Here is a 22,526-nt window from a genome sequence, read left to right as displayed (position 1 = left end):
GAGGTAGACCCGTTCCTCTACTTCATTATAAATGGACTTCCTGTTTCAACACAGTGGGAGGATTCAACACCCATAGGTTCATGTAAAGTCTTCATCCACTTAATACAAGTATTCAGCCTATAAGTTAAGATTCTATCTAGTAAAACTGAAATTACATTCTTTAATTTAAAAAGGTGATGTTTTGCAGTGCTACCAGGAGAGGGCAGTGTGACACAACAACCAGGTTTGGCAGAAGGACTCCAGACCAGTGGTTCCCAACCTGTGGTCCTTGGGGGTGGTGCAGGTGGTCCTCAATTACTTTTAGATTGTAGTATTTTATTATTCAAAAATAATAACAGTTGGGAGTATTAATGGTATTATAAGCAATTTTACATTCCTTTTCACAATGCAAATACTTTCTAATAATATTAATAATAGACCTTTACAGGCTTTGTTACATTGCAATATATTTGATGTGAAAAAAAATCAGCGACTCCGTGAATGGTGGTCCTCAAGAGCTTTGGACGGTGATTTGATGGTCTCCAGAATGGGAAAGTTTGGGAACCGCTGAGCTAGACAGTCACATCTGTGTGGTAACATGATAGGATGGAAAACCAATGATATACAATGATTCTGCTAACCCAAAACAGACTGATTATAATGTATAGTATATGACGTTACATTGAACTAATCACAGTAATCAGAGACCAACTCACACACAGTATATACAAAGACACACACACACAAAATAAATTCCTTTTAATTGACATGTACAACATGTATTTGACAGGGATACTGCACATCAATCAACATTTCTGTAAATGTGCCAGATTTAGCTGTAGTCCCTGGGCAGGTAGATACACATAGAAAAATACAACGTTATAAAACATTTACTAAAACATTGGGTATAGATGGGGGCTGATTGGTCCTTCAGCCTCTCAAGTCATTGGTAAAGGGGAGAGAGGTTGAACAGCTCCTTATATGTCCTTCAGCCTCTCAAGTCATTGGTAAAGGGGAGAGAGGTTGAACAGCTCCTTATATGTCCTTCAGCCTCTCAAGTCATTGGTAAAGGGGAGAGAGGTTGAACAGCTCCTTATATGTCCTTCAGCCTCTCAAGTCATTGGTAAAGGGGAGAGAGGTTGAACAGCTCCTTATATGTCCTTCAGCCACTCTCAAGTCATTGGTAAAGGGGTGAGAGGTTGAACAGCTCCTTATATGTCCTTCAGCCACTCTCAAGTCATTGGTAAAGGGGTGAGAGGTTGAACAGCTCCTTATATGTCCTTCAGCCACTCTCAAGTCATTGGTAAAGGGGAGAGAGGTTGAACAGCTCCTTATATGTCCTTCAGCCACTCTCAAGTCATTGGTAAAGGGGAGAGAGGTTGAACAGCTCCTTATATGTCCTTCAGCCACTCTCAAGTCATTGGTAAAGGGGAGAGAGGTTGAACAGCTCCTTATATGTCCTTCAGCCACTCTCAAGTCATTGGTAAAGGGGTGAGAGGTTGAGCAGCTCCTTATATGTCCTTCAGCCACTCTCAAGTCATTGGTAAAGGGGTGATAGGTTGAACAGCTCCTTATATGTCCTTCAGCCACTCTCAAGTCATTGGTAAAGGGGTGAGAGGTTGAACAGCTCCTTATATGTCCTTCAGCCACTCTCAAGTCATTGGTAAAGGGGTGAGAGGTTGCACCGCTCCTTATATGTCCTTCAGCCACTCTCAAGTCATTGGTAAAGGGGAGAGAGGTTGAACAGCTCCTTATATGTCCTTCAGCCACTCTCAAGTCATTGGTAAAGGGGTGAGAGGTTGAACAGCTCCTTATATGTCCTTCAGCCACTCTCAAGTCATTGGTAAAGGGGAGAGAGGTTGAACAGCTCCTTATATGTCCTTCAGCCACTCTCAAGTCATTGGTAAAGGGGAGAGAGGTTGAACAGCTCCTTATATGTCCTTCAGCCACTCTCAAGTCATTGGTAAAGGGGTGAGAGGTTGCACAGCTCCTTATGTCTTTCAATGGTCAATGTGATCTCACTGAGAAAACTGCTGATAGACTGAGGTGGTTGTGTTGATATCCAGCCCCTCTCATTAACCTCTATCAGGCCAACACTGTACAATATATTCATAAAATACATTTCTGTGGTTTTAAGTTGAATGCCAAATTCTCAGAGCCATTTTCCCGGACACATTCACAGTGAGTATGCAAATACAGTAAGTAAATTCCAATAACATCACAATACATGCTTACAATGCGTATACAATGAAATTTAAAATCTACAGTTTAAAATACACAGACATCAGGTAGGTAGGTGTGTTGGTGTGAGAGAGAGACAGAGTTGTATCAACATGTTCTGCTAGATAGGGGTCCAGCTAGGTACCTAGTGGAGGACTAACTGACCCTCCTGCTAGATAGGGGTCTAGCTAGGTACCTAGTGGAGGACTAACTGACCCTCCTGCTAGATAGGGGTCCAGCTAGGTACCTAGTGGAGGACTAACTGATCCTCCTGCTAGATAGGGGTCCATACCTAGGTACCTAGTGGAGGACTAACTGACCCTCCTGCTAGATAGGGGTCCAGCTAGGTACCTAGTGGAGGACTAACTGACCCTCCTGCTAGATAGGGGTCCAGCTAGGTACCTAGTGTAGGACTAACTGATCCTCCTGCTAGATAGGGGTCCAGCTAGGTACCTAGTGGAGGACTAACTGACCCTCCTGCTAGATAGGGGTCCAGCTAGGTACCTAGTGGAGGACTAACTGACCCTCCTGCTAGAAGATCCACACCTCCAGGAGGCTGCAGAAGGAGAGAGGCTGTGTGGCTGGACCTTTGGTTAGTTTATTGCTATTATAGTGGTCATGTTTGATTGACATTTTCTGTACATTTTTAGGAGCCTGAATTAAAGCAACAGACAACAAGACCATGTTGAACCACCCTGCCTGTCTATTCTGCCTGGTCTCCCCACACCCAGGGGTTGGCTACAACTTTAGATCTGAAGCTGTGTCCAAAGATAGGGGTCCAGCTCCCCAAGAAGGTTGATCATCCTGGAACATGACTCAGTTCCTTTTCTCAACACCATGTCGATGATGTCACGTGCCTTCTCTGCCCTCACAGCTATCACCTTTACTGACTCCATTTCCTCCTGGTTGATGACTGTGTGTTGCAGGAGTCCGTCCAGCAGACCTTCCAGGACAGGTCCTGACACTCGTCTCACAAACTCTGTCCGTACAGAACGCAGCTGCTGCGCTGTAGAACCAGTCAGACTGCTCTCAGCCGGACGCCCTGCCCCTAACACAGCACCTGAGAGAGGCAGGTTATAAAATAACTACATTTTTTAATTCACATTTCAGACATTTAGAAACAGACTTCTTTCAGAGTGACCTACAATAAGTCTTCATTGTATTATTCATCTTTCCATTAAGAACACATTCTGTAACAATAACAACCTGAATCAATGAACACATCACACCACTACTGTTTCATTCATATTTAGGGTTGGTTTTCACAGACGTAGAAAAACAGGCTGGGGCATTCAGAACCAGGCTAATCTACATCAAGTCCTGGAGGAGATGTCATTGGGGCATTCAGAACCAGGCTAATGTACATCAAGTCCTGGAGGAGATGTCATTGGGCATTCAGAACCAGGCTAATCTACATCAAGTCCTGGAGGAGATGTCATTCAGAACCAGGCTAATCTACATCAAGTCCTGGAGGAGATGTCATTCAGAACCAGGCTAATCTACATCAAGTCCTGGAGGAGATGTCATTCAGAACCAGGCTAATCTACATCAAGTACTGGAGGAGATGTCATTGATCTTGAAGACAGCCTTTTATAATCAGGACTAGTCCAACAGTAAACCATGTCGACTGGCCCTCAAGCCATTGGTTTGTACCTCTCATGTTTACTTACTAGTTGAATGGGTTTCAGGGATGTATTCATCTGAAAGAAACAAAAAGAGGTTATAATCACTAAATAGCATCTGTCAGAAAATAACAGAGTTATGATTGACATATTCTCCTACCTGTTGGTACCATATCTCTCCATACTGTCCTCTCATCATCCCCGATTAACTCCATCTCAATGTCAACCCCTGTGTTTCTCATAACCATCTTACAACAGCTTGGTGTGGTGTCTGCAGGTAACAGCTGAATCTTCTGTAGAAGGTCATATATTGCAACGATTGAGACGACAGACAGAGAGAGAGAGAGAGAGAATGAAATATAATGATATTCCAGTTATTCATATATAATATGACAGATTCATGTCCTCAGCCTGCTAAAACTGCACCTCTGGATTGATGGAGGAGGAATGGGGATTCTTGAGTGCAAACCAACTGTTCAGCTTTAAGGACCCGTTTGGACTTGACAGGACCAATTCTGAATATCCTTGGGACACCTGATGTTTCTCCCGGTCCCGAACAGCCTACAAAATGAGCAGTGTGTTAGTCAGTCTGAACAATGTAGTCTCTTAATTTACACAACATGCAGCTAACTGAGAAACCAATTTTGGTCATAGTTTCTATTGTATCACTGTATTAATGAATGCCACGACATAAATAGATTTCTCACAGAGCTGCATGTTGTCTTTGTAATCTATAGATTTTCAACAAACTATCAGCTTTCCTTTAGTAAGTTTCAACATACTGTTGTCACTTCAATGATGGTGCCTCACCTCTTTCTGACTGGAGTTTCTGAGGAGCATGTACAGCCGTGAAATTACTGTTGCCTTTTTTACTGCCATATAGAGGACCACGTCACAGTGGACATCTACGTTCCAAAAAAAGATATAGCTCAGTATAACAGCGATAGGTGAGAACTTGGGATGGAGAATCTTAGCATGGAATCTGGTGACCTCATGCACTTCCTCAACAGACACTCCATGTTCCTCTACATGAAGAATCTTCATCTCATTCCTCAGGGAAGGGTTGGTCCCTGAACAACACAATAAAAAGGAGACAGAAAGACAAATATTGTATTATTCATCCAACTAAAACCCAAAGAATATGCAGTATCAGATCACAGTAAATAAACTCCTAGAATATTCATTAATTAATTCAGGAAGTGAAACTCAGTTACATGGAAATGTCTTTCTGAATACTATGTGAATATGGTTTTACCTAAACAGACAAAGTGTGGCAGATGAACTTCTTCCAGTTCACCTAACTCCATAGTGATGTCCAGCAATGGACCACCTTGTCCGTACTGCATGTCTTTCAGAAGTTGACTGTAGGGTTCCCAGTTCCTGAAGTGATACTTCAGAATGACATCTCTCTCACACACCCAGCGGAGCCCAGACACTGTGCACTCATAACGCCCTTTGGGTGTCCTGTGCCTGAGGGCAACAACAAGATATGGTAGAGAGGGTCAATCGTCAAATGGAGAGGTTGGATTAGAAGCCTATTCCCAAAGGTAATGGGGAAATACACTAGCAAGTGGAATTAAATGTTAAAAGTAGTTATTTTACCTGAACATTGTCACTCCCTGGACAGTGGAAGTCAAGGGTTCAATCTGAAGCCAGTGTGTGGATTCCTGAACAAGGACAAGCATGTCAGTTATACATATGGGGCCAGTTTCCTGGACACAGATTGAGTCTAGTGCTGGACTTAAAGCATGATCAGTGGAAGTTTCAATAGAAAGTTCTTTAAGGTCCAGGACTAGGCTTAATCTGTGTCCGGGAAACTGGCCCATTAACCAAAGGAACTAATCTAATGTATTTATTCAATGTTACATGGAATGCTGGTATGACAACAGCTAAAATCCTGCATGCCTACAAGCAGAACACAGGACTGTCTATATCCCAGTATGAATGGTTGGTCAGTACACACCTGGCTTTCAGACTGTGTATATATTACTAAAGCAGAACACAGGACTGTCTATATCCCAGTATGAATGGTTGGTCAGTACACACCTGGCTTTGAGACTGTGTTTATATTACTAAAGCAGAACACAGGACTGTCTATATCCCAGTATGAATGGTTGGTCAGTACACACCTGGCTTTCAGACTGTGTTTATATTACTAAAGCAGAACACAGGACTGTCTATATCCCAGTATGAATGGTTGGTCAGTACACACCTGGCTTTCAGACTGTGTTTATATTACTAAAGCAGAACACAGGACTGTCTATATCCCAGTATGAATGGTTGGTCAGTACACACCTGGCTTTCAGACTGTGTTTATATTACTAAAGCAGAACACAGGACTGTCTATATCCCAGTATGAATGGTTGGTCAGTACACACCTGGCTTTCAGACTGTGCCTGACTCCTGAAGGTATGTAAAAGTGAGAATTGACATTATGACTTACCTCAACATGGTCACAAGTCTTACAGCTCTGAGGAATCCCTGAAGTCAAAAGTAGTTGTTATTTAAAATGGACAATCTCATGTAATAATTAATTAATCATTATTAAATAGACTTGTAATAAAAATGTATATAAGTGAGCAACAGTCTCATTAGCACACATTAGTGTTATATTAATGAATGTTTGTGGAAGCAGGAAACAACATGGTTCTGGTCCATGTTTTGTAGATGTTGGGGGCCTGATTTCTGGTAGATCCCAGGATGAGAGCTTAAAGGTAGAGTCAGCTAAATGATGTTGTACGAGCAGCACCGCAGATATTGTGATGAGCAAGATGCCTGACTTCTCTCTCACACAGTATCTGCCCATGTGCACGGGTTCTCTTCACTCTCTTACAGCGTGGTAGCCACGGGACCAAAACAGAGAAGTTTAGCATCGCGCACCAACACTCTTAGTTGTTGTAGAAGTTTACCCACTATGCTGTTTACTTTGTGCATCTACATCATATTGCTGACTCTACCTTTAAGTTTGTTTTGACCAAATAGATCATGATTGTGTTCCTTGCCTGGGACTCAAGAACGCTTTAATCGTATTTTGATTTTAAAACAATTATCAGTTAACACTCACATATCTGGTCTCTGGTGTTCTCAGGTCCAGGCTTGATACAACACTCTCCACCATGGTCTCTGCTGTTGGGAAAGCAGATGGATAGACTGTGATTAAACTAAATACAACTTATAAAGGCTTTATATAGCATACATACAGTCTTCATAAGCAATACAAAGGGTGTATAAAGGGTGACAGAACAGCTCCCTATGTAGGGTGCATTGCCTAATGTGACATAACACTATGTCAACTTCCATGAAGTCAATACTGATGGTGACATTACAGGTGACATTGCTTATCTTGATGAAAGCCCCTAGAGACGTGAAGTCACCAGGTATCATTTTAACAGGTTCTGATGCCCTCTTGTGGTTAGAGTGAAACTGACACTACAGTGAGACATAGGAGAGGAAACATCTGTACATCCAACAGAACACATTAAAAACACACCACCACCACTAATCTAACTGTCTGTAGGTCCAACAGAACACATTAAAACACACCACTACTACTAATCTAACTGTCTGTAGGTCCAACAGAACACATTAAAACACACCACTACTACTAATCTAACTGTCTGTAGGTCCAACAGAACACATTAAAACACACCACTACTACTAATCTAACTGTCTGTAGGTCCAACAGAACACATTAAAACACACCACTACTACTAATCTAACTGTCTGTAGGTCCAACAGAACACATTAAAACACACCACTACTACTAATCTAACTGTCTGTAGGTCCAACAGAACACATTAAAACACACCAATACTAATCTAATTGTAGGAATGATTCCAGAGGAAAACACATGATAAAACATTGCTATGACTCACCTTTGAATGTGTTGGTCATCTATCTGACACAGGGTCACTGAGGAGGAGGAGAAAGCCCCAATCCCAAACCCAACCCCAGGATAGAGGGGTTCAGTGAATGTGGTGTGTTCTGTGTAAAGGTGTGTCAGTGTACCAGAGGAGGACACACTATAGAAGGACAAAGTACCAGCTGGCCAGTCCAGATACACTCCAACTCTGTTAGAAACAGGACCAGGGATGGATCTGATGACTGCAGAATGGTAAAAGTCATATTCACTGTCAGAGCATAATAAAGCCCAGGACTTCCTATTGTATCCAATACAACTGTCATCCTCTCCCTTCCTCTGTATTCCTTTGTACACCACACCAATGCCAGCCCAGTCACCATCCTTCTCCACCTCCCAGTAATAACGAGATCCAGATAAGACTTCTCTGCAGAGAACTTGGGGAAGACTGTCAAATCTGTCTGGATGGTCTTCATAATGCTGCTTCTCCTCCACCCGTGTCACCTTCCTGTTCCCCTCAGACAGTATCAGGTGTGGGTTTGCTGTATTTGGGTCCAGGGTGAGATGACAGGCATCTGTAGACAAAAGGAGAGTTTAATCAAACCACATCTTCATATAAAATGTTGTTTTGTAGGTAGAGAACAAGTATTGATTAGTTACTATGTTACTGTAGTTCTGAATATGTAGTTAATTAGGATTGAAGAGACTTACATTTCCTCACCCCTGATTTCAGCCTGAACTCTCCACCATGATCCACACTGTAGGAGAAACAGGTTATTGACTGACAAAGACCTAATACAGCAGTCAACATTTAAACCATATTGTTGTGTTCTGGTGCACTATCCAAGTTCATTACTAGAGACATACAGGTATTCTGTCCTACCTACTGCATACAGAACAGAGTACAATTCATTACTAGAGACATACAGGTATTCTATCCTACCTACTGCATACAGAACAGAGTACAATTCATTACTAGAGACATTCAGGTATTCTTTCCTACCTACTGCATACAGAACAGAGTACAATTCCAACAGGATATCAGAGATGCAGAAGAAGAGTATTCATGTGGTGATGATGTATGCTGTGTTGGAGTGCTAAGCCTGCTGGGTAAACGTCTCCTGTATTCTACCATCATGTCCTCATGTTACTGAACCTACTACACTACATAGGACACAACCACTGCTCACACTATTAGGACATCTATTCTGACTTACTTCAGCTTCATCAGTTTATCTGTGGGATCCACCAGAGCAGCTGAAAGCAGTCCCCCCTGCAGAGTCTCCTGGGTGATTGTAGCTCAGGTCCAGCTCTTTCAGGTGGGAGGGGTTTGACCTCAGAGCTGAAGACAGAGCAGCACAGCCCTCCTCTGTGACCAGACAGCCAGACAGCCTACAGAGAGACACAACAGCTGTCTAGGTTGGTGGACTGGTGTCAATCATATTGTAGGACACCCATATATTTGTCCATGACACAAACATTGTGATGAAACATTAGATTTTTGTTTTACTAAGCTCAGTACCGACCTGACTGAAACAGCTGTACTTACCCCAGTGTGTGTAGTTTACAGTCTGGATCCTCCAGTCCAGCAGACAGCAGTGTAACTCCTGAGTCCTGCAGGTCATTGTCTCTCAGCTCCAGTTGTTTCAGTTGTGAGTTGGGTGAACTCAGGACTGAGGCCAGATCTGAACAGCAACCCTCTGTCAGACCACACTGACCTAGACTAGAGGGCAGAAGAGCACATGATTAACAAATGTTTAAAACATCCACATAATAACTCATACTGAAGAAAGTTAACTCACACTAGTGTCTGTATGTTGCAGAGTGGACTGGTTAGTCCAACACAGAGCAGCTCCACTCCTCTGTCTCCCAGGTCATTGTAGCTGAGGTCCAGTTCTCTCAGGGGGGAGTTTGGTGTCTGCAGAGCTGAGGCCAGAGTCTTACAGGATGTATATCTGAGTTTACAGTCAGCCAGTCTGGAGAGAGGATATATAGTGATACACTGTTAAATATGCAAAGCTTTAAGAATAATGAGATGCATTAAGACAATAACAGAAGGACACTTGATTAACCAATGTTAAAAATATACTAACTCACTCAAGACATTTAACCTTAGTTTGATATATTTATCACATTTTATGTATGTTTCTGCATATTTACCAAGACGTTCAAATAATGTTAAAAACATACACATACTAACTACATACATAATATATAAACACTCACAGTGGATACTGAAGATAGTTAACTCACACTAGTGAGTGTATGTTGCAGAGTGGACTGGTTAGTCCAACACAGAGCAGCTCCACTCCTCTGTCTCCCAGGTCATTGTATTTGAGGTCCAGTTCTCTCAGGGGGGAGTTTGGTGTCTGCAGAGCTGAAGCCAGAGTCTCACAGGATTCATATGTGAGTTCACAGCGATCCAGTCTGGAGAGAGGAGATAATCAGTTAGATATACAAATCCTTCAGAATAATGATAATGTATACATCAACTCAATAACAGAACTTACAGTGCTCTCTTGCAGGTTTTCACTACCGGCAGCAACCTCTGATAACCTGTCTCTGATGTGGTGTATGTCTTCAGGTCAAACTCCTCCAGCACCTCCTCTGACATCAGTAACAGGTAGGCCAGGGCTGAACATTGGTCAGGTTCTAGCTCTGTTTCTGAAAGAGTTCCTGATCGCAGGGAGGTTTGCATGTCTTCAACTAGAGAGTTGGCACCAAGTTCATTCAGACAGTGGAACAAGTTGATGATCCTTTGTGGTGAGGATTCCCTTTTGATCTTGTCTGAAAGGTACCTGACTGTTCTCTCAACTGTTTCCTCATTGCTCTGTGTTGTACTTCCTGTCTGTGTCAGAAGGCCTCGTAACAGATTCTGATTGGACTCCAGTGAGAGACCCAGAAGGAAGCGGAGGAACAGGTCCAGGTGTCCATTCTCACTCTTCAAGGCCTGGTCCACTGCTCTCCTGTGTAAGTCAGACAACTGGATTGACTCCTCATCTTCATCCTCACTAGTGGTGGAAAAAACATTTTCCTTCTTGTCCAGACATGATTCTAAAGCATGCACTGCTGCTAGAAACTCCTGCATGCTCAGATGCACAAAGCTGTAGACCTTCTCTTGGTTCAGCCCAGATTCTTCTTTAAAGATCTCTGTACACAATGCTGAGTACTCTGATGCCTCTGTGACATCAAGGCCACACTCTCTCAGGTCCTCCTCATAGAATATCAGGTTGCCCTTCTGCAGCTGTTGGAAAGCCAGCTTTGCCAGTTTCAGGATCATCTCTTTGTCTGACTGAGACAGTTCCTTTGGGTTTGTCTCTGTGGCTTTGTTGTACTTCTTGTTCTTCACAATGATTTGGATGTGCGTGAAGTGTGTGAACATCTGGGTCAGAGTTTTGGGGACTTCATCCTTCTCTGCCTCTTTCAGCATCATCTCAAGGACAGTGGCTGATATCCAACAGAAGACTGGCATGTGGCACATGATGTGGAGGCTCCTTGATGTCTTCATGTGTTTGATGATTTCATTGGCCAGATTCTGATCTGTGATTTTCTTCCTGAAGTACTCCTCCTTCTGTGGATCATTGAACCCTCGTACCTCTGTCACCTGGTCAACACACTCAGGAGGGATCTGATTGGCTGCTGCAGGCCGTGAGGTTATCCAGAGGAGAGCAGAGGGAAGCAGATTCCCCTTGATGAGGTTTGTCAGCAGCACGTCCACTGAGGTTGGCTTCGTGACATCACAGCACCTCTCATTGTTTTTGAAGTCTAGAGGAAGTCGACACTCATCCAGACCATCAAAAATGAAAACAGTTTTGGTTTCCCCATCTTCAATGCTGTCAATCTCTTTCAGCTCTGAGAAGTAGTGGGAAAGAAGTTGCATCAGACTGTATTGGTCCTTTTTCAGGTTCAGATCACGGAAAGGAAGAGGAAACATGAAATGAACGTCCTGATTTGCTTTTCCCTCTGCCCAGTCAAGGATGACCTTCTGCACAGAGACTGTTTTTCCAATGCCAGCGATTCCTTTTGTCAGCACAGTTCTGATAGGTTTGTCTTGTCCAGGTAAAGGCTTGAAGATGTCGTTGCATTTGATTGGTGTCTCTTGTGTGCTTTGTTTCTTGGATGCCATCTCTATCTGTCTCACCTCATGTTCATTATTGACCCCTCCACTTCCACCCTCTGTGATGTAGAGCTCTGTGTAGATGTCCTTTAACAGACTTTGGTTTCCATGGTGTCCAATTCCTTCAGATATGTGTTGATACTTGTGTTTCAGTTTAGCCTTAATGTCTTGTTGGACTGTCAGAAGAGTTTGACCTGTAGGAAAACAATGAGAGTTGGGACTCATAAATGCATGCATGTGTGTGTGTGTGTGTGTGTGTGTGTGTGTGTGTGTGTGTGTGTGTGTGTGTGTGTTTTTTAGAGGGGCCTTTGTACCGTTCTTTGTAATATTGTATGAAACACAGTCTTACTTCTTCTGTCCAGAAGGTTGTGTGTGATCTTTAATGCATCCTCACTGTCCAAACTCTCCACTTCCTTATTGTCATCTGGTAATGGTTCCTGGCTGAAAGCAGGTAGCTGATCACTCTTCATTGATAGCAGGCTGGGGGCAGGTGACTCTGCTCTGGGCTTCTGGACACTGAACAAAACAGGGAGGCAGATCACCTCATCAATATCTCATCAATACCTCATCTACATCATTTCAACAAGTGTATAGCTGAACTCATAGAAGTCCTGATGTTTCTTTATAAAGCTACAGTCTGCAATTGGTAAATCGGTTTTGGCCTTTTAAATGAATGATATAGGCCTACATTTGATGTAATTTGTGAACACTTTCTCTTCATTAGTTTGATATTTTTAAGAGAACTGTATATTATACAATTAATCTCTTACCTCTTAGAACTGGTGTCTTGAGTCATTTTAGAGGCAGTGGTCCCCTCCTCTCTCTCCCCAGAGAGACTCATTTTAGAGGCAGTGGTCCCCTCCTCTCTCTCCCCAGAGAGACTCATTTTAGAGGCAGTGGTCTCCTCCTCTCTCTCCCCAGAGAGACTCATTTTAGAGGCAGTGGTCCCCTCCTCTCTCTCCCCAGAGAGACTCCTTTTAGAGGCAGTGGTCTCCTCCTCTCTCTCCCCAGAGAGACTCATTTCCGAGTCACAGCTCACTTAGCTACACTAAGAAATAACAGAACAGTCAATATTTCCGAACATTAACAATGACAACACTTTTACTGTCTGTGGTCAAAGTTCAAACAGAGACTTCATGTTGCATTTAAACATGCACAGTCCAATGTGTTATTAATTTGATTTGATTTGACTTGGATCCCCATTAGCTGACTCCATAACAACAGCTAGTCTACCTGGTTGGATCCCCATTAGCTGACTCCATAACAACAGCTAGTCTACCTGGTTGGATCCCCATTAGCTGACTCCATAACAACAGCTAGTCTACCTGGTTGGATCCCCATTAGCTGACTCCATAACAACAGCTAGTCTACCTGGTTGGATCCCCATTAGCTGACTCCATAACAACAGCTAGTCTACCTGGTTGGATCCCCATTAGCTGACTCCATAACAACAGCTAATCTACCTGGTTGGATCCCCATTAGCTGACTCCATAACAACAGCTAGTCTACCTGGTTGGATCCCCATTAGCTGACTCCATAACAACAGCTAGTCTACCTGGTTGGATCCCCATTAGCTGACTCCATAACAACAGCTAGTCTACCTGGTTGGATCCCCCATTAACTGACCCCCATAACAACAGCTAGTCTACCTGGTTGGATCCCCATTAACTGACTCCATAACAACAGCTAGTCTACCTGGTTGGATCACCATTAGCTGACTTCATAACAACAGCTAGTCTACCTGGTTGGATCCCCATTAGCTGACTCCATAACAACAGCTAGTCTACCTGGTTGGATCCCCATTATCTGACTCCATAACAACAGCTAGTCTACCTGGTTGGATCCCCATTAGCTGACTCCATAACAACAGCTAGTCTACCTGGTTGGATCCCCATTAGCTGACTCCATAACAACAGCTAGTCTACCTGGTTGGATCTCCATTAGCTGACTCCATAACAACAGCTAGTCTAACTGGTTGGATCCCCATTAGCTGACTCCATAACAACAGCTAGTCTACCTGGTTGGATCCCCATTAGCTGACTCCATAACAACAGCTAGTCTACCTGGTTGGATCCCCATTAACTGACTCCATAACTCCTGGGGTCCAAACACAACTAAAATACATTACAGACATCAACTTTCCAGTTGACATTGAAAGACGGTAGAAAACATTATAAAACATTTACCAAGTAGACATTGCAGACAGTTAAAATAGCTGACAGGTATTTCTTCCTAACCCTTTAAGAGAATACAGCCTACACACCACTGCTTCTTGTTCTTATTTAGTAGTAGCCTACAAGGTGACACGCATTGCTTTGTTATGGGCAATTTTACGGTAACGGAATTACACTGAGACTCAGAGTTATCCCTTTAAAATGTATCCCAAACAAAAAGCATTTATTTTCTAAGTTTAGCTTTAGTTTTACTATTACAACAACTGTATATGCACAAGGACTCGTTCAAACAATTTACACAGAAACTGGAAGAACTGCAGATGCAAAGTTTGGTAACAGAATTACAGTAAAATCTCCCTCAGTTTTTTTATGCGACCACGTTTTCCAAAAACAAAAGATTTCTTCAGTAAAAAATGGGGTGTATATATTTTTTTTACTCAGACACCCGTGACCCATTCAAAACCATTTGGGTTGCGACCCACATTATACTGTCCTCTAGTGTACTGAACTCTAATCTACTGTACTATACTGATATGTACCGTGCTGTCCAAACTCGTGAAACATAGACGTCTAGGATTGGTTCAGATTTAGTCCGGACAAGAAAAATCAACGTCTGCGGACATTGAAATGAAGGCCGGTCCGAGCCGGCCCAAAAAACTACGTATATGTGGACGTTGAAATCAAGGCCAGGGCAGACTGACCAAATTTCAAAGTCCATGGAAGTCCGGTGTTGGTCGGTGCTCAGTGTATGCGGATGATGGTTACAGTAGATGGGAAGAGAGGGGGCTCATGGGTAGGTGTCAATAAGAGCCGGGAGAGGAGACATTACCTGGAGAGAGAGAGAGAGAGAGAGAGAGAGAGAGAGGGAGGGGTAACATTACCTGGAGAGAGAAGAGAGAGAGAGAGAGAGAGGAGGGAGGGGTAACATTACCTGGAGAGAGAGAGAGAGAGAGAGAGAGAGAGAGAGAGAGAGAGAGAGAGAGAGAGAGAGAGAGAGAGGGGTAACATTAACTGGAGAGAGAAGAGAGAGGCAAAGAGAGAGAGAGAGAGAGAGAGGTAACATTACCTGGAGAGAGAAGAGAGAGGGAGGGAGAGAGAGAGAGAGAGGGGTTGTCCAGACAGTGTTCACACTCTCGATCTGACCACCAGACCAAGCTTATTATAGTTTGGTGTTTTTATATTAGTTCCTTCTATTCGTATTTCGATATTTATTTGAAATTCAGTTTAGTTTCAAACTTGATTTACTCGTTTCTATTCAGTTTTAGTTTGACAAAAACATTTATATTTTTGTTTTTAAATGATTTAGTTTCAGTTTCAGTGTGAGGGACAGAAAGTATCCATGTTGGAGGCTAAGAGCCAGTTATGTTTTATCTGTCGCAAAGACAACACAGTACAGAGGAAAGGCAGAAACTGCTGCTCCAATAGAAAATCCCCCATCACACTTGTAGGCGATGTCATGGCGACATTGGCTGGCTAAACCAACGCAGAAACACGTCATCTGGTCTAATGGTCGTCTCGCACCAAACTGTGCATGTGCAGGCCTTCAAAATCAAAAGCACTCCTTCGATATAAAGTTGTTTTTGACAAAAATGAAAACGTATCACTTTGTCACTTTCACGAGGCTGTAGTAACAACAGGACATTGGCTCTAATCTGTGCTGTGCCTTTACATTTAGAGAAGATTAACAACTACTGAAGACATTGGCTCTAATCTGTGCTGTGCCTTTACATTTAGAGAAGATTAACAACTACTGAAGACTTTGGCTCTAATCTGTGCTGTGCCTTTGCATTTAGAGAAGATTAACAACTACTGAAGAACCTTTCACTTCTCTCATAGACTTCTCAAACCCCGGCCTGGTCTGTTTGGTCTCTTTTCTCAATGTTGCGCCTCTGGGGTTAGAAACTCTGTGCCTACAGTGTATTCGGAAAGTATTCAGACCCCTTGACTTTTTCAACATTTTGTTACGTTACAGCCTTATTATAAAATGGATTAAATAAATAAAAATCTTCATCAATCTACACACAATACCCCATAATGACAAAGTGAAACGTTTTTTGTTTTTTTTTGTGCAAATTTATTCAAAATAAAAAACAGAAATACCTTATTTGAATAAGTATTTAGACCCTTTGCTATGAGACTAGACATTGAGCTCAGGTGCATCCTGTTTCGATTGATCATTCTTGAGATGTTTCTATAACTTGATTGGAGTCCACCTGTGGTAAATTCAGTTGATTGGACATAATTTGGAAAGGCACACACCTGTCTATATAAGGTCCCAACAGTTGACAGTGCATATCAGAGCAAAAACCAAGCCATGAGGTCGAAGGAATTGTCCGTAGAGCTCCGAGACAGGATTGTGTCGGGGAAGGGTACCGAAAAATGTCTGAAGCATTGAAGGTCCCCAAGAACACAGTGGCCTCCATCATTCTTAAATGGAAGAAGTTTGGAAACACCCAGACTCTTCCTAGAGCTGGCGGTCCGGCCAAACTGAGCAATCGGGGGAGAAGGGCCTTGGGAGGTGACCAAGAACCCAATGGTCACTCTGACAGAGCTCCAGAGTTTCTCTGTGGAGATTGGAGAACCTTCCAGAAGGACAACCATCTCTGCAGCACTCCACCAATCAGGCCTTTATGGTAGAGGCCAGACGGAAGCCCCTCCTCAGTAAAAGGCACATGAAAGCCCACTTGGAGTTTGCCAAAAGGCACCTAAAGACTCTCAGACCATGAGAAACAAGATTATCTGGTCTGTTGAAACCAAGATTGAACTCTTTGTCCTGAATGCCAAGCGTCACGTCTGGAGGAAACCTGGCACCATCCCTATGGTCAAGCATGGTGGTGGCAGCATCATGCTGTGGGGATGTTTTTCAACAGCAGGGACTGTGAGACTAGTCAGGATTGAGGGAAAGATGAACGGAGAAAAGTACAGAGAGATCCTTGATGAAAACCTGCTCCAGAGCGCTCAGGACCTCAGACTGGGGCGAAGGTTCACCTTCTAACAGGACAACAACCCTAAGCACACTGCCAAGACAAAGTAGGAGTGGCTTCGGGACAAGTCTCTGAATGTCCTTGAGTGACCCAGCCAGAGCCCGGACTTGAACCTGATCGAACATCTCTGGAGAGACCTGAAAATAGCTGTGCAGCGACGCTCCCCATCCAACCTGACATAGCTTGAGAGGATCTGCAGAGAAGAATGGGAGAAACTCCCCAAATACAAGTGTGCCAAGCTTGTAGCGTCATACCCAAGAAGACTCAAGGCTGTAAATGTGATATTTCCGTTTTTAATTTTTTATAAAGTAGCAAACATTTCTAAAAATCTGTTTTTGCTTTGTCATTATGGGGTATTGTGTGTAGATTGTTGATGGGGGGGGACTATTTAATCAATTGTAGAATAAGGCTGTAAGGTAACAAAATGTGGAAAAAAAATCAAGGGGTCTGAATACTTTCCGAATGCACTGTAAATATGTTTTTGGGGGGATGCCACTTCTTGCCACTGGGGGGCAGTAATACATAAGGTAATATATCAGGCGATAGGTCAGGTTAGGTTTAAATTATACATTGGTTAATGGACCAATAACAAACCTCTCTACCAATAGAGAGCAATAGTAATAGTGTATTTCTGTAGGTACTAACTCCACCATGGTTCATTGGACAAAGCCTATGGGGAAATGAATGGAATTGATGTAGTGTGGTTGGATAAAAGGCTGTCAATAAGGTCTGTGGTAAACACAGGCTTAGAAGATCTTATACGTTTTGTTCTATGAGATCATCTTCATCAGCTAACGCCATTTTGTGAAATTTGAAGCATTTATGTAATCAGATTTTTAAAAAATTAAACACAAAGGCTTCATAATTCATAAAGGTCATGTTAACTGATTGATATCTCATAGAACAAGACATATCAAACTGCATTGTTGGTTAAGGGGCTTGTTAGTAAGCATTTCACTGTAAGGTCAACAACCTGATGTATTCGGCGCATGCGGCAAATAACATTTGATTTGATCTACTAAGCCTTTGTTAACCTCTGACCATATTTTCAGCGTTTATCCCAAAACCCCTATTCTTTCCCATTCATTTTCCCCCATAGGGAAATATACAACTGTTGTCCCCAACGCAACCACTAGATAGAGCTGTAGGCCTGTTGTGCCTGTTGCCATAGAAATAGAGGACTCATCAGGGATATAACCAGTTTTAGCATGGACATTGAGTTGGGAGCGATCAGCCAATGAAGAAGAAGAAAATGTACTATTTTAAAATGGAGATAGCCTGAATGGCTCTGCCCATGCTGTCCCAGATGCTATAATGGCACAGATACAAAGATGAGTCCCTTTATCTCTATGGCCTGTTGTTCAAACACATATCTGCCCTCTCATTGGCTAGATGGTCCCATCGGCTCTCGCATCCTCCCGCCTGCCTTCCATCTTTGAGGACATGCATCCTCCCGCCTGCCTTCCATCTTTGAGGACATGCATCCTCCCGCCTGTCTTCCATCTTTGAGGACATGCATCCTCCCGCCTGCCTTCCATCTTTGAGGACATGCATTTCCATTGTTAGAGCGGTCACTTGAGTATCTTCTCAATATAATAGACAATCTTTGCTTGTATTTAGGAACATTGGTACATTGTGGGAGGCTGTCTAGAGAGACTACTGATGAACAAGCTAGGCCTATTTGAAACATTGCCATCTCCTGGCAGCATTTACCAGACAGATTCAGAAGCTTGAAAACCCCATTAGATTTTTTGCCCCAAAGTATAGAAGGAAAAAAAACTAACTGAACATAGTTTATGATTGTTTTTATTTTATTATAGTTTTTGAGTCAATGATAATAGTTTCAGTATAGTTTTAGTTTTTCAAATGGGTTTCTTAATTATTGTATTATTTTAGGTTCAGATTTGGTAACATAATTACGAGTTTTAATCAGTTAATAATTCACAAATAAAAATGTATATCAGTAAAAACACTACCTAATTGTTACATCTACTTTTACTTGTTACGTCTGTGAACTTTCATTATCCTCCCTCCTGATGAGGAGAGAAATTAGAAAATATCTTAAATATACTGTGTGTGTTTTTGTGGTAACGGAATTACAAGGCAATGTTTCTTAAAAACTTACAGAAGGCAAATAATTTATCCAAAACTAAATATAAGTGTTGCTATTAGTTGGCTATTAGGGGTCTTCACTTTAACATTATTGTGTTTTGATGTATTTCTAATACCTTTTTAGACTTTTTCTGGTAGATGTTTTCGAAGACCTATTACTTATACATCATTTTTAAGATGGAAAATGGTTGAAAAATGTATCTATGCCTTCTGATTTCCCCAAAACACAGACTCTTAAGCTTTCATTTGATACCCAATTTGATATTCTCCTATGACCTTCACATGGTGCTCATGGGTCCTTTTACATGGAAATTACCTCATGCAGAAAAATGTCCAATGATGGAAAAGTTTGTTTGTCTGGCAAGTGCATTTGATAGTGCCTGAGCTTGGGTGTACTCGTTAGTGAACACCGTACCAAACCGTAGCAAAATGTTGTCAACAACTAGACTTTCTATTGGACAAATTCTGGTAGGTCCCTAGTGGTGGGATGGGCAACTTTGATGGGGGTGGGTGCCACAAAAAAAAACAGAACTCATCATGGGGTGCCGCAGTGTCTCTGCGTACCCACATCCATAATAGTTTTCATGTTCATTTCCTGCAATTCTACACATTTCGCCATGAGGGCGGAGAGAATATTTCGCAATTTTCTAACTAATTTCCTGCAATTCTACACATTTCGCCATGAGGGCGGAGAGAATATTTCGCAATTTTCTAACTCATTTCATGCAATTCTACAAATTTTGCCAAAGGGTGGAGGCAAATGTTTGCCGTTTTTAATATGATAACTGACGATCAATGGTCCCCACCCGCGGTCTGTAATTCAGTAACCTACCAATCTAAAAACAAATGTAGCTGACATGGGCTAATTGAGTGACTGCTGAGGCACAACCACATTTCGAAATTGCACCTCGTGTGTTCTATTATTCTAACGGTCAACAGCAAGTTGAGACCCAGACTGAGTTCCAAAACAACGTCTTTTATTATTGGTCCGCGGGACTACAAAAGGTGGGTCGCGGCCCGCCAGTTGCCCATCCCTGGTTTAGTGAATACACCCATGCAGCGCTTGAGATCCCTTGAGGTGCGATCAGTTTATCTCGCCCGGGGCACCGGGGTTTTGCATTCGGAGAAAAGGTGTGCTGCCGATTCAACCTGTGGTTAACAATGCGCGTACGTGAGCCGGTAAATTATATCGAGCGCTCCTGCTCCAAACGGCCCACCGCCTTTCTGATCCGTCACCAGAAAGCTTTAAACTTAAAATTTGATTTAGCCCTACATTTAAATAGTTTCTATGCACATTGTTGCACGTCACTTTTACTTGACGAGACATACTATTTTATTTAGTGGACAGCTTTACATAATTCCGATGCACGTCTTCTTTCAGGAAGTGAAAGTGCGCAGTTTCCAAAGTCTTTCACGCGGATAATTATCACCATAATGTGCTGTCAATCGCCTATAACAATAATACCCATAATCATAGCCCTGTAGCCTATCACATCACATTCGATCTTATCGATTAGGCTGATCACTAACACCAATGTTAATCAGCCAAAATTATCATTCACGGAAGCTGAAATCAATATTGTAATAACTTGGCGGATGTCTTACCCCCTAAATCATCTCTCTCTTTATGATAGCATAACTTCTCAATAAATAATAGTCTACATTAAATTGTACAAGAACGCTACAAACCTCTTAAACATGTTTCTTCGACGACAACGTCCTTTACTTCCTTATACATGTATTTCCTATTTCAACTCGTGATGGGTCGTTCGCAAAAGAACGGATCTTTTTTGGCGAACGTCGGGAATCGAATTGCATCGGTGAAAGAGCCGTTAATTTGTTCTCCCTGATTTACATGCAGCCAGGAGGTGCTTTTTGAGCTCAAAACAATGATCACCCGCAGATAAGTTACACAATAATTATCTAAAGAGGGTGAATCCTTACTGCAGAAACAGTAAATAGTGGGGAGAGCGCGTCATTCTGCTCCAGGCTTATGTTTGTAGTGCGTTAAAAATAAACTTATTTTTTAAGCAGGTGATCTAATAATTTATCCAGGTAAAAATGTATTTGAACGCGCATTTCACTATCTGACGTAATGGTAGTCTACCGTTTGACCTTTATATTGTAGATTTGCAATTAAGCATTTTAAATGAAGAGCCATTTGGGAGCCAAATGATGGCTCTCTTATGTGAACGGAGTCAAATGAACCGGCTCACCAAAAATACTCATAGGTTTATAGCCTATTATATATTGATATTTAGGTCATGTAAAGTCTCCATACACTTAAGGCAAGTATCCAGCCGATACGTTCATATTCTATCTAGTAAAAGTCGATTTATATTTTGTATTTCTTGATTTAATTAAATTAGGGAGTGGTCGAAATGCACGCAATTGTTCACAATGGGGGAGGGTCATGATCTTTCGCTTGGTCTCAATCACATGATCCATGGCCTCTACTGTAGGCCTAAGGCTATAGGAAGAGAATGCTCGGAGAAGAACAGCGCCAAGTTCCATTTCTAAGAAAATGTACTTCCTTTTCCGAGTTTTTGCACTGCTGCTGGGATGGTGTATACAGTGTTACACAGTGCAATGGATAGGTTATCCCAATCATGAGCCCTGTCCTACCCTGCTCTTGCTGATGTAAACCCTGGTGTGCTTCCTAATCAATGGATGTGCTGTGTACCGTGGGACTTCAGGAGGCGAGTCAAAGGCTTCTAACGAAAAATAAATTTAAAAAAGGTTTAAAAATATATCTGTGTGCGCGGACTAGTCTTACTTACTTTCCTGTTCAGTTTGAGAGGGAGTACGTGAACATGAGAAGGAAGACAGGAGGTAAACTTGCTTGCTGTAATTTATATGAATAAAAACAATATGTTTTGTTGCCCCATAATGAAGCTATTTATCAGAGTTATTGACCTCTCTTTACAATTTATATAAATACTACTGGTCTATGTATTAAAATCCTGTAATATTCTTCTATATATATTTTTTTTTTTTTTTTTCAACCCTTATCAGAATTTTCGTTATGCTGCAGACTATATGGTTATGCGCCGACTGTTGACCAAGCTATGTTAGAGCTGCAATCTGATTTAGTTACATTACAGGAAGCCCTTGTTGATTTAAAACCCGTACTTATTGCGGGCAAAACTAAATATGTTGTTCTCTTATTCACTGAATAAACTGTTTCAGATGGGCTACATATTCACTCATTGTGTGGCTCTGTTATGGAGCGCGTTCCCGCTTATAAATATCTGGGCATTTGGGTTGATAAAGATCTAACGTTTAAAAAACATACTGATGAGCTAGTTAAAAAGCTAAGATTTTAAAGTGGGCTTCTTTTTTTATTAACAGCAGGAAGCAGATTGTGCTGTCAACTTTCCTTCCAGTTCTTGACCACGGTGACTCCATTTACCAGAATGCAGCAGCCACTACTCTTAAACATTTGGATGCCGTCTACCA

At 42.2% G+C, this 22,526-nt stretch overlaps 2 protein-coding genes across 2 annotated transcripts in view; both read right to left on the bottom strand.

Annotated features, from left to right (window-relative positions):
* Window positions 1-2,806: 2,806 nt before the first annotated feature.
* The window catches only part of LOC121560146 (NACHT, LRR and PYD domains-containing protein 1 homolog), a 40,622-nt gene continuing 20,902 nt past the window's right edge, over window positions 2,807-22,526 (bottom strand). The window contains exons 5-9 of the mRNA XM_045219348.1: window positions 4,632-4,891; window positions 4,248-4,382; window positions 3,982-4,114; window positions 3,870-3,899; window positions 2,807-3,259 (exon numbers count right to left, since the gene is read on the bottom strand). Of these exons, the coding sequence (XP_045075283.1) occupies window positions 2,946-3,259; window positions 3,870-3,899; window positions 3,982-4,114; window positions 4,248-4,382; window positions 4,632-4,891 (872 nt within the window). The 3' untranslated portion in view covers window positions 2,807-2,945. The remainder of the gene's footprint in view (window positions 3,260-3,869; window positions 3,900-3,981; window positions 4,115-4,247; window positions 4,383-4,631; window positions 4,892-22,526) is intronic.
* LOC121561648 (protein NLRC3-like) lies at window positions 7,576-12,656 on the bottom strand. The gene is given in 8 exon segments (XM_045219349.1): window positions 7,576-8,255; window positions 8,392-8,438; window positions 8,898-8,953; window positions 8,955-9,072; window positions 9,934-10,107; window positions 10,191-11,991; window positions 12,147-12,313; window positions 12,568-12,656. Coding segments are annotated over 8 exon segments (2,997 nt in total). The 5' UTR covers window positions 12,639-12,656; the 3' UTR covers window positions 7,576-7,692.

The sequence above is a fragment of the Coregonus clupeaformis genome, unplaced genomic scaffold (genome assembly GCF_020615455.1).
Source record: "Coregonus clupeaformis isolate EN_2021a unplaced genomic scaffold, ASM2061545v1 scaf2296, whole genome shotgun sequence".
Classification (NCBI taxonomy): Eukaryota; Metazoa; Chordata; class Actinopteri; order Salmoniformes; family Salmonidae; genus Coregonus; species Coregonus clupeaformis.
Note: the sequence above shows the minus strand (reverse complement) of the source record. Positions and strands in the feature narration are given on the sequence as shown.